The sequence below is a fragment of the Hylaeus volcanicus genome, chromosome 6 (genome assembly GCF_026283585.1).
Source record: "Hylaeus volcanicus isolate JK05 chromosome 6, UHH_iyHylVolc1.0_haploid, whole genome shotgun sequence".
NCBI classification, from domain to species: domain Eukaryota; kingdom Metazoa; phylum Arthropoda; class Insecta; order Hymenoptera; family Colletidae; genus Hylaeus; species Hylaeus volcanicus.
In genome coordinates this window covers 23,584,567-23,598,666 of record NC_071981.1, presented here as the reverse complement: position 1 = coordinate 23,598,666, position 14,100 = coordinate 23,584,567, and the positions used below count along the sequence as shown (strand labels likewise).

Sequence of the window (14,100 nt, the reverse complement as noted above, 5' to 3'; positions counted from 1 at the left end):
TAATCGAAAGTCAACTTATGATACGAGACTGTAAAATGTACCTTGCATTTCTATGAAGTATTACACGTTGTTCGTTGTGTAACCGATGATGAATCAAAAATACGTAGCTCCAGTTGTTCGTTCGAGAAGAAAACATCGCTGAATCTACGAAACTATTCGCGCGAATATTATTGCCACGTGAGTTGAATTGTAATGAATAATGTAAAGAAACGAGTAATAAAACGTTGAAACTCTGATGGTAACTGTAACTTACAATGACCTTGACCATCTTCTACATACAACATGGCCTTCAAACAACCTTAGGAAAGAGCTAAGCTTGGCCCAGTGTCTAAAGTCGTCCAATACGCAGACGCGGTCCTTATTTCTTAACCTCGAAATTATTTTTGTCTCGCCTTCGATAATGATTTCATTATATGCGAAATATCTCGATCGAGTAACAGGAAAACGTGCTAAGGAACCTTGACATTTTACTTATAAAATTATATGCGTACAATTCTGCTATTTATTTAAGATGATGTATCTTACATTTACCATTCTCTTTTTATCCACCGATGTATATAAACGAGTTTTCAACGATTCTTCTAATATAAGGTGCATTTCGCATTTCACAATTTACGATATAGATCGATTCCACTTACCGAAGGGGTAGTTCTTCTTTACCCTGTCGAAAGGATAGAGAGCCATCTACCGCAGAACATCCAAGTTTAAGAGTCCTTTAGCGACAAGCGAGTGTGATGGCGCCTTCTGTCCTCACTAGATGCACACGCGTTTCCCCCAGAGATGAGCAAAACCCTAGGCTTCGGATAAATCTGAAGTTTGCCAATGTGTTTGTCTCGTTTCTTTCTCTAGAGAATGTTCAAAAGAGGAAACGAGACAAACATGTCGGCAAACTTCAGATTTATTCGAACCATGAAGACTGTATAAGGAGATTCAACTCCCTAAGAAAGTTACTAGAAAACTGTTATCAAAATCCCGAGCTTTAAGTCATGAATATTTCGTTCACTCGTAGAAATATTCATAACTTAAAGCTCGGGATTTTGATAACACTTCTACACTACACAGTTAGGACTCATGCAGTCTTCATGATTCGAACCCTAGGGTTTTGCCCATCACTGGTTTCCCCTAGCGCTCCGTACCTTTACTAAGGAATCCCACAGCAGCTTTCTGTTCTTCCCCACTCTTACTCTCCATGGAGATCCCCCACCAGTCCCCACCCGACGTCTAGATGCACGTGGCGCGACTGCGCAACTCGTTGGGTCGCAGGAGAGGGGATCTTCCCGCTCTTCAATCAATCTTTATTCGTTCCGTGTGGTTACTAGTGGTTACGTGATGCGGATCGTAGTAAATTCTGACGTGACAAGCTGTACGCATGTGTTAAGTGTTTCTCGGTACCTAGGTTATATTTATGTTACACCTGTTGCACATACATTGACATCTAATCGCTATTATAATCTCGCTTAACCTCCGTTAATGTTTTCGTCTAATATTTGTATTACTATAAAATGATTTCTGATAATGTCAGATACATTCATTGAAAAAGATAATAACAACGAAGTAGAAGCTCAAAGTCACTCGAAAACGATACTTGACGTTAAATCGTTGAATCTATCGGAGCGCCCGTTACCCGACAGTCGAATAGTAACTTCTCGGAAAATTTATTCAGCGATTCAAATTGAATCGAACGTGAATTACGATGATTTATGTGGTTCGTGGGTTTACCCGAAAAATCGTGTTTATAGTTGGTATAATGAACCGCCGATCCCAAGTGTATGCATTTGGCAATACTTTACAAAACAGGATGTAGATTATTTGAAGAAGTACCAGAAAAATAAGGAAATTGTACTTTTCTTCTTTGGTACGTAATTACGTTCGAAAGTGATCTTATTAAATGTTTAAAGTAACGTAAAACTCTTTTATTTACAGAAAATAAGTTCGCAAAAGAATGTAAAACAAAGAGCAACGATATTCTTCTGTACGAACTGTGGGAATTTTTCAAATTCGCGAGGTACTGAAATACAAGTATTTGACAGATATACTCTACTTCAAAATTTATTATTATTTGCAATGCAGGACATTTTTTTGCTTGTAACGTGTAAATATTTGGTGATACTAAACGAATGTAACGTATATACATTACTTGTATTGCAGGCTTCATTCGTTTAGAGGTAAAAGTATTTCCGCAGTTTTAGGACTTGTATACTTGATGCATTTATTTTTTCTATCGCACCCATGGCGGTCAGCTAAAGAAATTTATGAGTTTTTCCATGAAGCTACTTTGTTGCATACAGTATTGGTTCGTATCTTAAATTTTTTTTTAGTACTATAACAAGTACTAAAATTTGTTTCAAAGGATTGTATAGAGTAGGACAAAATTATTGTTGAGTGTTCATTATTTTATTCTAACAAAATTATTCTTACAAAGTCTTCTTAGTTTCTCTAAAGTTTGATTAGAAAATGTTACAATTACAATGTACAATTTTAGAATCCTCCGAAAAGTCTAGAAGTATTTAGCATAACTGAAAGCAACTTTTTACTTAAAGCATTCTATGAAATATGCATGAAGAATCTAGTGTTACTACGTATTTTGTGCCATAAAAATTATCGTTTAATTATGAACTTGCGCAACCCAGCAAGTTTAGCTGATCAAGATGAATAAAAATTGTTTAAAAAAGTAAATGAACTTATTGTTTGTACATTTATCCTTTGCGATCGTTTGGCAGTATTAATAAATACAAAAGGGAAATTGCATGATGTAAAATAAAGGAGCAAAAAAGCCCAAAACGGTAGAGAAAAATTACCATTTAAGTTATACCAATCAAAACGTTCTACGACGTTTTCATTTGCTAGTAGACGACTGATAGCCACAGTCACGATTTTCTTCTAATGTTCTGCTAGTGTTCCCTTCGTCGGAAAAATTTTCTTTGTATTCCAAATTGTTCTTTCGTAGTTCGTTTATCAAATACTTCATTTTGGGAAACCACCAAGCATTGCCACGCGTCGAAATGCGCAATTTCTAAAATAAATATATCAAAAATTCAATCGTTATTTAATTAAAAAATCGTTCTCTATGAAAATAAGTTAAACATCATATATTTTAAAAAATGCACTAACCTTTTGAGAGGACGAATATTTGGTGTTCACGGGAAATAATACATCAGTATTTTGCGCTACAATCGATGGTACCATGTGGCATCCTACACAAAGATTCTTAATATTCTTTCCACCATGTTTGTGAATTCTTTTCAGTCTTTGTGTCAGTAAATGATTAATACGTTTCAACTTTCTTGTTTCATCTAAAAGAGCTCTGTAAAATAATTTTTGATTGCTTTGTAAAGAAAAGAGATTACAAGAATACTAGAAACGCTTACTTTTTCTCAAATCCAAGCTTCAGTAATTGTTGTTGATACGACTTCAATTTTGAATTAAGACTTTTCACATATTCTCGTTGCTCCTCCATCCAAACGCGAATACAAGAGACAACGTATTGCGATTGATTGCAAAGTTCTGATCTGCTCATAGCTGTTTCCGTTAATTCGGCCGATATACAAGCCAGAGACTTATTTTTTAAATGACATTCTTTTCTTAATTCTAATAAAGATTTATGTGTCTCTTGCAACTAGAACGAATTTAAGCGGTAAAGAATTTTCATCGAAATAATGTTGTACAATAAATCTAATTTACTTCTGCGTTACGATAACTAAATAATCAAGTTACATTTTACCTCAGAAATGATGTCACAATTATTTTGTTCTACCATAGCTTTTTCTTTGCTAAGAATACAATTTTGTTCCATGCATTCTTGGAGCTGCTGAACTATACAGCATTTTGACATTTCTATCTTTTTATTTTTCTCTTGTTCTTTCTCAATCTGAAATTATAACAAACACATCTAATTATTACTATGTATCGTAATATCTTGATACATTTTTTTGAAACATAAGTATTATATGAATTTATTTAACGTGTTCTTTTAAAATGTCTAATTGGTCTGCATAAGATTTGCAAATGTCTTGCAGTTTGCAATGCTGGCCACTTTTCGATAAATAGTTTTTTTCAACCTCTTCTAATTCATCCCTGAGCCTATCTAAGCAGTCTGCAAGTTTAATTTTCTCCTTTTCTATGTTTAATAGCTTTGAACAATATTCTTTTTCCTAAAATAATTAGATAAAAAGCAACCAAATTCTCGAATGAATACAAAAAATACTGTAACGTGATAAGTACTGTATTCGTTAAGCATTCTTGTAAATCAGCTTCGCGTTTTGTCATTTCGATCAATTGCTCTTGCGTTTTATTAAAGTCGTCTGTGACCCTGTGATAGTTGTTTTCAGCGTAGCACAATTGCATTTGAACATCTTTCAACTAAAGAAAAAATAATGTTTGTACCCTTTTACAACTAATTGTAAAATTTAAGTTTATCGATGGAAGCATACCATATTCTTCAGTTGGCCATACTCTTCTTTTGATTTATTTTCAAATGCGTTATTCTCCATCCTTAGAATAGAGTTGTCATTCTGCAATAATATACTTTTATAAAAGTATATGTTTAATACTAAACGATTTGAAATATTATCAGATATCAATATATTTATACATACTTTCAGTACTTCGTAATCTGCTTGTAACTTAGACATTTCGTTTGATTTTCTTGTCAACAAGTTTTTCAAAGATTGTATTCGGTCGTGCAAAGATGACATCTCTTCTTCAGCATCGTTTAATTCAGATAAATACTCTTTGATTTCCTCATTCTTTATATCCAATTTTTTCTCAAGTTCCTCGATAGTCTCGACGTGCTTTTTCATAACAATCTCATTATTCGTAACTTGATTGCACAAACTATTAATCTAGGAGAATTGAAATTAAATTTTGTGTTCGTTACTTTATGAATGTATGTATTCGTGTATATACCTGCATCTGTTTGTCTTCCAATTTCTTGACTAATTTTTCAAATTTCACATTGTTTTCTTTAACGAGCTGTAACTTTTCTATCTTCTTTGCTTGCTTCTTTAGATCAGACCTGAGTTGCTCATTTTCGTAACGTAGACAACACTCGGTGTCTCTTTTTTTTTTTAATTCAAACGAAACCTGCTGAGTATAAGTACCATTTTCTCTTTCTAATTTCAGTTCTTTATCGATTATGTCAAAGTCCAATTTGCATTTTTGTAGTTGTTTCTTCATATCATCGTTCTCTCTTGATAAAGTGTCGATTTCAGACTGTAACTCGTGTTCACGCAAGAAGTCCTTACATTGTTTTGTATTGTTACACGTTAACTCGTTAAAATTAACTCTATCTTCGGTGACACAATCATTATCCACAACTTCTACTTTGCATTGGCACTCTTTGTCTTCGTAAGTCTTCGTCGTTTGTTGAGATTTAAATGCTGAATTTCTAAACAAATAATTAAGAAAGTGCCGTTTCAAAAGTTATAAAAAACATGTTGCTAAAACTTTGTATTAATATATGCATTACTTTAGTTCCTGTAATTTTCCTTCTGTTTCTTGCCATAACTTCTTCATATTTTTGAATTTATTTTCGGAGCAACATTTTAACTGTATCAGAGTATCTATCTACATGAAATAAAATTAATATTCAATCGATAAAACATGTTAAAAGTTTGTTTTTATATTTTTTATCAAGTTTTGTCATACCTTGTATTTTAAAGTTTGTATATCATTTACATGGGCTTCTAGTTGTTCCTAAAAATATTTACAATTATTATCAATTCTTTAATGAATTAACGTTAATTTATTATTTTAATAATTACAACGAAATATTAAAATGTAACAAAACTCTGATTACAAGGCATATGTTTTTTATTATTGTGAGATATGTAAAACAATTTCATATTATCGTTCTACATAATGTTTTAGATTTTTCTACCTTTATTATTCTTAGAATAGAGTAATGCATATCATGAATAGAAGTAATAGTTGAATAATTATCATATTCCAGATAAGACATTCTTTGTTGAAGATGACAAATCACCTCTCGTTGTAGCTCCAATAATTTGTCTTGTTTAGCAGCCTTTGAATAGAAAATAAAGATTTCTGTTAGTAATTGCATTAGTAAAAATACAATGTTTCATTCACGTTTTTAAGAGTATGTATAGTAGTAATAATCTAACGTACCTCTGCAAAGCATTCATTGTACTGACTTTGAGTTTCTTCCGCGTACACTGTCAATAAACGAATAATTTTACACTTTTCTTGAAGCTGTAAACGATAACCCATTCGATTCTATTTCCTGTTCGTAATTCTTAAAAATTGCTAAACATCTTCTAATCACTATTTCAAACGAAAACTTTGGTTTCACATATCATCGATCGTTAACTTTATTAATTGAAAGTACACACCGTATTTGGAATCACAGGAAAACATGTTAGTTTGAAACTATTGTTAATGTAAAAATAACGAACACAAGACATGCACGGTATATATTTGATCATTTATTATGTCGATAAATATTAATCAGCCTTATTTAGTAAATCACGTAGTACTATTATTAAAAATTTACAATTTTTTTTGTATACAGAAATATAAATTTATCAATTTCAACGTTTAAAGAATAAAATAGAATTTTAATGAGTTCAAAACTGACCAACAATATTTACAGAAATAATCATCATTTTTACAAATGTATAGCATTCATATAAAACATGCACATTAAACTATGTATGTCACTCGATTCGATTTTCAAAATTTAAATACTTTAAAAAATACAATGTACAAATTTACAGACCAATTGATATTATTTTAAATATTTTTCAATTACCTATGATACATACAAGACTTTAAAACTGTACTGGCAACTGTTATACGGACTTTCGAAAAAAGTTACAGTGAATGCTTTTTTTTTTTTTGGAAATAGGTGAAAACATTTACACACATTTTTACAATTAAAGTTTAAACATCATGCACATTTCCATGACTGTACGCGGAAGATGAAATTGTGGACCACTGTTCACTCACGTCACTCATAGTTCCATGCCCCATTTGATCTATACATCTTTTAGCTTCTACGACAGCATTTTGTAAATGCCAGATAGTTTGAATTTGAAGTTGATTCTGAAAAACAGGAAATGTAATTTATATAGATCATTGTGTCGAATAACTTAAAAATTAAGGAACTATACAAACTTAAATAATTCTATTTTGATAAAGGAGAGTATAAATGAAGTCAATACAAACCTGTTTTAATAATTCTTGCTTTTCTTTTTCATTGTTTGAGATTACTTGATCCTTATTATCAATCTAGAAATATGCATTTCACGTTTTAGTGTTATAGTTTCGATGCTTATAATTCACGTACCTTTAGTGCAATGTCTTGATGATACTTTTAAATTCTTGGTTTTTTTTAAATATCACAATCTCTTGATTAAACAACAAATTAATATCAAAGTTCTCGCGGTCAAAGAATATCAACTTTGGCATTTACAGGCCAAGAAATAATACAGAAAATTATCAAAAATTATTTAGAGAAAATCGTTGGAGATCATGCTACAAGCATAAAAAGTCATCTCCCCAAATATTGTCGATTATTTAGAAAAGTCGGTAATACGTGCAATTCAATCTAATTATGTTTGCACATTTGATACGAAACACTAATATTATTATATAATGCATAATGAAATGTTAATTCTATATATGATAAATCGAGTTATTTTTAGCATACCTTTTTCTGCAAATTCTGATGAAGCTCCTTTAATTCAGCTTGCGTCATAAAAATCGAGTCCTTTTGAATTTTAATAATTTTATTCATATCCTCCAACTGTAAATACAGTTGTAATTATACTTATTTGTTACCTTACGTATTCGCAAATAATTTATACTTACGAGTTTATCTTTCTTAGATAAAACATGTTTAAGCTTTTCGGTTTCTTGGGAACAATGATCTAATTCATCTTCGTATTTTTGCAATTTGTCCATCAGATTCATTACTGATCTTGCGGAGGAACACAAGTTAGATTGATCTTCGCAAATCTGTGAATGCATTATTTTTAAAAAATTTCGAATTTCAATTTTTGTTTATATCTAATAAAATATCAATAATGTAAAAGGACGATACGAACCAATTTTTTAAACTCTTTTTTAAGCTCCTGAAGACCACATTTTGTTGACTTCATAGTGTCTTGTAACGTTTTTAATAGTTGAGGGACTACCTGCGAATAAAAATCAATTTGTTATTTCGAGATTACTTGTCGTTTATATTTAACACAAAACAATTTATAAAGATTTACCATTGCATCGTGTTTAAACTGGTTACATCCACAGTGCAAAAGTGTTTCTTCGACATTATTTTCAGCATACTGTACATTAAACGTCACAAGTATTAATATTGGAAGTAATAAAAAAAGACCTACATTTATTTTATTCGATTAACTTACAAAAGAATTCAGCACTTCTTTAGATTTTTTCAGTTCTACTTCGTTATCATTTAATTGCTGTCGAAGACTACATTCAATTTCTTCTTGCAATTTGAGCTGACAGACATATTTAATATTACGTTTAATGTTTTACAATTATAAGTATAATTAATACTTACAGCATTTTCTAATTTTATCAATTTTTTCTGCAATTCTATGTTATCTATGGAATACGATCGTTTAAATTTGTGTGCTTTCGCTTGCACGATACGAAGTTCTTCTTCTATCGATTCAATGTTTTTTTTTAGGAAATTGTTTGTTTCTTGATTACATTTTGCCTAAAAAGAGTAAAAGTGTGATATATTTGTTTAAAAAAAGGCGTTGTTGTTATGTACCTCGTGTTGCATTATTTTAATTTGATCTTGTAAATCGGTCATTCTACATTTCCATAAACATGTATTTTCGTCGCATTCTGTGTAACGTGATTTCTGTAAAAAAATTTGCCATATATAAGGAAACATACGCAACACACTATAAAAATAATCCTGAATAATTTTCTTACTTGTACCAGTTTGCACTTCAACTCATCGTGTTCCTTTCTTAATCTGTGTAAATCTTGTTTGATTTGCAGTATTTCATTCAAAGTCTAAGATGAAATAGTAGACGTATAAATATAGTAGATGTACACATCTTTTTTATGAGAAGAAACTCAGAATTCATAAATAACGATACAGTACCTGAGTATATTGTTGAGACTCTGCGACATTACTATCACACACCTACCGATTGATCGTAATCAAATTAAAAGTATTCAATAAAAATATTATTATTTTAAATGGTAAATAATTACTTGATCCTTTGAGAAAATAAATTTGTCCAATATGTGTTGTATTTTCGAGTGAATCGCGTCGACTTCTTTTTCTAGCTTTACTAACTTTTTCTCCTTTTGAGATAGTGTACTTTCTACTACATCGTGTTCTAACAGCTACGAACAAGAACACGTTTTTAAAAGTGAAATCAGTAAAATATATTTCGTTGTACTTACCGCATCATGTATCCTTTGTTGTAATTTTTTTATAGATAAGTCCATTTCGCAAAGTTGACTCTTTAATTCTTCCACGTCCGTGGCAATGCAGCATCCCTTGAAAATAAAATATTATTATTTATTCTCAAGTTTCTAAATGGTACTGTTCGAATAAAATTCGCAAACTTTACTTGAAACACTTGTAGACTATTCGACGATTGTTCTATTTCCTCGATAGCTGAATGTAATAAATCGTTACACATACACATTTCCGTATAATTCGAAAAAACTTTTTCCTGAAATTTAAACGTAAATAAAACAACTACGAAATTATAATGTTGGTAATGTAATTCATCAAACAAAATTTCACCTCTAAATTAGATTGCATTTCGGTAATTTGAACTGACATTTTAGACTGAGCATGATTCATTTTATCTTTAATATCTTTCAGCTTGATGTTTCCTGAATTAATTCTCTCATTATGTCTTTTACTTTCTTCTTCCTATGTTTAATAGAAATTTTAAATGGATAAGTAGAATAACGATATTAACGAGATAAACTTTAATGTATCTTACTTTTAACTCCAATTTATTAATTGCTTCCATTGTTCTTTCTCGACTTCTTATTAATTGATTTTGTACATTCATGATCTCCTTATTTAAATCGGTATACTGGAAACATTTTATATTAATAATACAAAAACTCTACATATAAAATTTACATATATTAATTTACCTTTTGATGTCTGGACTTAAAGGTAGAAACAATGATTCCAATTTCTTCTTTGAGGTCTTCTGTAGTGACCTGTGCCTCGATAGCACACGCTCTAAATATATCCATTAATTTAAATTGCTGGTTAACGTCTGTACATAACTAAAACGAAGATTTGAACAGTTTAGTAACATTATCTATCTTTACATTGTAACTTACAGTATAGAAACTATTTAAAGAGCTATACATACTATACTAGAATTAATATTTGCGATTAACTCCTCCTTTTTTGAACACATTTTTTTTACACAGTCGATATTTTTAGTTAGTTCATAAAGACTGTTCTCATCGAATTCATTTATAGTTTCACAACATTCCTGTACAATTAAAAAGCAAATTCAATTATTGTTCTTGCGATTTCTTTGCGATACTATAGACAACTGAAAAATGTTTATCAATGGTAAGATCATGAAACTCCACTTGATACCGATTGTGAGTGAAGAATTTAAACGAATATAATTGATATAGAAAAAAGAAATTTAACAAATAAACTAGCTTTTTTCTTTTAATGTAACTAAACAAAAATCAAAATTATTGAATTCACTGCAAATAATTATTACGAAAATTTTGTTTAAATATACAAATTAGTCAATGGATTTGATATGTTATTTCATAAATTATAATAAAGTTACCAACTTGATCTTTCTCAAAGTATAATTTATTTAAAGTGTTCTCTAAGTCTGCTTTTAATTTAAGTAGATCCTCTTTCTCTTGTTCCATCCATGATTTCACTTTAGTCAAGTATGATATCACTTCATTCTAGAAATATGAATATACAGTAATTATTATTTAACAATTGTCCTACATAAAATTATTTGTAACAAGCATGCTTATATATTTTTTGCTCTTACCAACCTCTTGACATGTATTTGTACCGACAAAAACATTCTCTACAGCACGTGTTTCCTAGAATTATATTAAGAGGCATTTAGAAATGAAGGAATTATTGCAATTGTTACTTTAAGTAATATAATATTTGTATTTGTGCATAATAGGAGAGAAAGTGTGTTACAGGGCAATCATGTTGATATATATTTCCATTCAAAGTTTCTATTAAATATTTCAATATTTATTAAATTGTATGTACATTACTCGTCAATTGACACAATTAAACATTACTCGACATAACTAATTCACTGTTTAATTTATTAATTAGAATTTATTTTATTTACCAATAGATAGTTTAATCTAAATACTATTGGAGTTAGATTTTTGAAATTTTTGATAAATTTTTACTATATTTCAAGATCTTTTTATCGATATTGCGCCAATGGTTACGCAGATCAACTTTCGTTTGAGAGTAATTTATCGTTCTCGTCATTATAGCTTTGGTCTTTATTACAGGCAGACTTTCAGTTTCTCGTTTGCGATTTATACTATTCTCGATGCGAGTTTGCATCAAGGAAATGTAATTTTTATCCTCTGCGAATGTATAAAAGACTTTCGGCGCGTTAATTTTCTCATATGATTTACAGAAAGACTCCATTTCTTGAGTGTCAGTACCAAGGCTGTTAGAATAATTGTAAACGCGAAAAGGTAGATTGGAGTATAAACGCTGTAAACAAAAGATATTACTATCATTTGCAGACAAACGAAAGGGTTACTAATTATACCTTGGCCTTTTCTAGTTTCAGCTCTTTTTGCATTTCTTTAATTATATCTTCTTTAAACTGTTTCTCTATGTTTGCAAAACGATACTGTTCCTGTAACGCAGCTATATGCTTTTGCAGAGATACTATCGTTTCATTTTTATCTAGCACTTCTGCTCTCAAAGCATCTTGCTTCTCTAACGATTCCTAGCAATCGATACAAAGCGGAATTATCTTCGAATCGTTGCTCGCGAAAAAAATGTACGTATGCAAGCGAATAGCACAAACTTTCTGGAAATTAGCCATCAGCTGTTCCATTTCTTCGGTCGCCTTGCGTTGTTCGTTTAACTGTACTTTCAAATTATTTAAATTTACGCTAGCATCGCTAGTTAATATTGCCAAAGGAGATTGCAAATATCTCGTCTCTGCGTCCTTTTCAATGAACACATCTTCCACAATATCGGCCATTAACGCAGTCTGAACAATAACAGGAAATTTAGATGCGTTTACAGTAACTTATCCTCTTTAAACAAATGTCAACATGATTGCCTTCGCGAACATTTTTATAACTACGGGAAATAGTCTCGTAATACAACGATTTTGAATGTGCTAACTTACATCAACCGAATTGCACGAAACTTGATTTGTAAACTTCGCACGTTTTTTAAGATTATCACTAAGGTTTTGAAATTGTGTACAATGTTTTTTAATAGTATCTTCCTTAATTTCTAGTTTCTCGTTGATACGAGTTACTTTATCTTCCAGCTCGGTTTGGTATCTGAGAAATACACGAAAGTTCGAATAGCAAAAACATGTTACATGGACGAATCATAGATATTAAAATTTGTTTTGTTTATACTTACGCAATCATTTTTTTTTCATTCTCCTGAAAGCGTTCAATTTGCAATTTTAAGGTCTGTATACTTTCATGATTTGTCTCTTCCTAAGTTAGAAATTGCATACGCGATTAAAAATTATTACTTTTAGCGGATATTACAAAAAAAATCTAATAAGGATTAGCGTAAAAAGAACAACAATCTTTACATAAATCATTTCATAGGCCTATCATTTATTTTGCATAAGAAGCATTTTTGACAAAGAATTTACTAGAACGAGTGTAGGAAACCGAAATGTAAAATAAACAATATACATTGGTAATGTGTGCAAGAAAATTGCAAGCTTAGTTAGAGAGGTGTTAAATGAGCAGGATGCATTATAAAAATACTCCCACCTAATGGATAATCTGATTTATTCGGAGGACCATGATTTACTTTTATTAAAAGTTTGAATCTTTTATTGTCATCTAAATGTATATTTACCTGGTCACAGCTACAACTGTAAAGGTACAAAAAAGAAAATTGATTTACCATATAAGGGTCTAGATTGTATAATAATGAAAACTTACTCGATAGGAACGGGTATATCGCTAGGTTGAATTTCAAAGAATGTTATCCCATCTAAATTCCAACGCTTTTCCTGTGCTGCACGTCGTATAAATTCTAGTAAACTTCTAATATCGCTTTGAAGAAACTCTACTTTTTGTTGCATATATTCCTCGTGTTTCTCTAAATTACTGACACGACTCGAAAGTTCATTTATAGTCTGTAACAAAAAACATTTGTTATATATATATTACTCTCTTTATTTCAACCATTTCCATAAAAAGTTTTCAAAATCTTGCCTTCTCCGTGAAAATGGATTCTGTTTTCTTTTTGGATGCTAACACAGATGTCTGTTTCAATTGCTGTTCTAATATTTTTGCTTTACTACACACAGTTTCCTCCAGTTCTTCTACTGTCTGTACCAACGAAATGTTTTGTTCTCTTAAATTCTTGATCCATTCTTTTGATATTTCTAATTTCATCTGAAAGGTTGAGTATTTGTTATTAAAAAAAAATCACTTTAATCGCTGAATCTTGGAAAGTTCCGTATTTTAAGGAAGAATTAAAAAGCTTACAGAGACTTGATCCAGTTCAGTAAAGCATACTCGATCAACAAGCTTGATACGATCCTCGTACAGTTTGTGAAACTCGTCGATAAGTTTCAGACATTCTGTTTTATCGCAAAGTTCCTGGGTAGATTTATCACTTGCAATGAAATCGCGATCTTCGTCCACAACCGTAGATATATTTGGAACGGGTTCGATCATTGAATCGAGATTATTCATGACACGTGAATTAGAAAGATACCGAACACAGGAATCGATCGTTGGTCAAGGTTTATTAAAGTAAAATAATCTTCCTACACTCGCTTTAAAAACGATCTTTAAATAAATGTCAACACGCTAACTCGCCATTTTATCAACTGACAACGTGTTTTTAATGGTATTTAAACCAGCAGCCTGAATCATGGATGG

The 14,100-nt window shown here is 30.8% G+C and overlaps 3 protein-coding genes across 7 annotated transcripts; 1 reads left to right on the top strand and 2 right to left on the bottom strand.

Annotated features, from left to right (window-relative positions):
• The first annotated feature begins 1,328 nt into the window (after positions 1–1,328).
• Positions 1,329–2,338, top strand: LOC128878178 (uncharacterized). The gene is made up of 3 exons (XM_054126169.1): positions 1,329–1,855; positions 1,924–2,005; positions 2,149–2,338. The coding sequence occupies exons 1-3, from the start codon at positions 1,516–1,518 to the stop codon at positions 2,324–2,326; spliced, it is 600 nt and encodes a 199-aa protein (XP_053982144.1). The 5' UTR covers positions 1,329–1,515; the 3' UTR covers positions 2,327–2,338.
• Positions 2,339–2,827: 489 nt separating this feature from the next.
• Positions 2,828–14,090, bottom strand: LOC128878176 (interaptin-like). 5 transcript variants are annotated; one of them, XM_054126163.1, is made up of 39 exons: positions 13,702–14,090; positions 13,426–13,608; positions 13,150–13,346; positions 13,064–13,079; positions 12,608–12,687; positions 12,363–12,522; positions 11,011–11,061; positions 10,792–10,914; positions 10,347–10,472; positions 10,120–10,257; positions 9,960–10,055; positions 9,755–9,886; positions 9,576–9,680; positions 9,406–9,501; positions 9,211–9,345; positions 9,098–9,139; positions 8,923–9,006; positions 8,756–8,848; positions 8,540–8,698; positions 8,382–8,477; positions 8,235–8,303; positions 8,067–8,156; positions 7,831–7,977; positions 7,670–7,765; positions 7,186–7,248; positions 6,967–7,062; positions 6,127–6,210; positions 5,879–6,022; positions 5,647–5,694; positions 5,468–5,565; positions 4,906–5,386; positions 4,596–4,841; positions 4,431–4,511; positions 4,222–4,359; positions 3,963–4,151; positions 3,722–3,868; positions 3,369–3,616; positions 3,112–3,304; positions 2,828–3,013 (listed from the first exon to the last, which is right to left on the bottom strand). In XM_054126163.1, the coding sequence occupies exons 1-39, from the start codon at positions 13,909–13,911 to the stop codon at positions 2,837–2,839; spliced, it is 5,157 nt and encodes a 1,718-aa protein (XP_053982138.1). In that variant the 5' UTR covers positions 13,912–14,090; the 3' UTR covers positions 2,828–2,836. The 5 variants fall into 5 exon arrangements, with proteins under 5 accessions (XP_053982138.1, XP_053982139.1, XP_053982140.1 ...); XM_054126164.1 differs by having other exon boundaries at positions 4,059–4,151; XM_054126165.1 differs by lacking the exon at positions 3,963–4,151.
• Positions 11,120–12,354, bottom strand: LOC128878177 (uncharacterized). Its single transcript, XM_054126168.1, has 3 exons — positions 12,033–12,354; positions 11,769–11,951; positions 11,120–11,710 (listed from the first exon to the last, which is right to left on the bottom strand). Exons 1-3 carry the CDS (start codon positions 12,210–12,212, stop codon positions 11,360–11,362), a joined length of 714 nt encoding a protein of 237 aa, XP_053982143.1. The 5' UTR covers positions 12,213–12,354; the 3' UTR covers positions 11,120–11,359.
• Positions 14,091–14,100: the final 10 nt, after the last annotated feature.

Coding starts and splice junctions, on each gene's coding strand:
- LOC128878178 (XM_054126169.1), top strand. CDS start 1,516: ATGTCAGATACATTCATTGAAAAAGATAATAACAACGAAGTAGAAGCT. Junction 1,856..1,923: donor AATTGTACTTTTCTTCTTTG/GTACGTAATTAC, acceptor TTTTATTTACAG/AAAATAAGTTCGCAAAAGAA. Junction 2,006..2,148: donor GAATTTTTCAAATTCGCGAG/GTACTGAAATAC, acceptor CTTGTATTGCAG/GCTTCATTCGTTTAGAGGTA.
- LOC128878177 (XM_054126168.1), bottom strand. CDS start 12,212: ATGGCCGATATTGTGGAAGATGTGTTCATTGAAAAGGACGCAGAGACG. Junction 11,952..12,032: donor TGATGGCTAATTTCCAGAAA/GTTTGTGCTATT, acceptor ATCGATTGCTAG/GAATCGTTAGAGAAGCAAGA. Junction 11,711..11,768: donor TGAAACTAGAAAAGGCCAAG/GTATAATTAGTA, acceptor TTTTGTTTACAG/CGTTTATACTCCAATCTACC.
- LOC128878176 (XM_054126163.1), bottom strand. CDS start 13,911: ATGAATAATCTCGATTCAATGATCGAACCCGTTCCAAATATATCTACG. Junction 8,304..8,381: donor AAGAAGTGCTGAATTCTTTT/GTAAGTTAATCG, acceptor TTTAATGTACAG/TATGCTGAAAATAATGTCGA. Junction 7,978..8,066: donor AAAAAGAGTTTAAAAAATTG/GTTCGTATCGTC, acceptor ATGCATTCACAG/ATTTGCGAAGATCAATCTAA.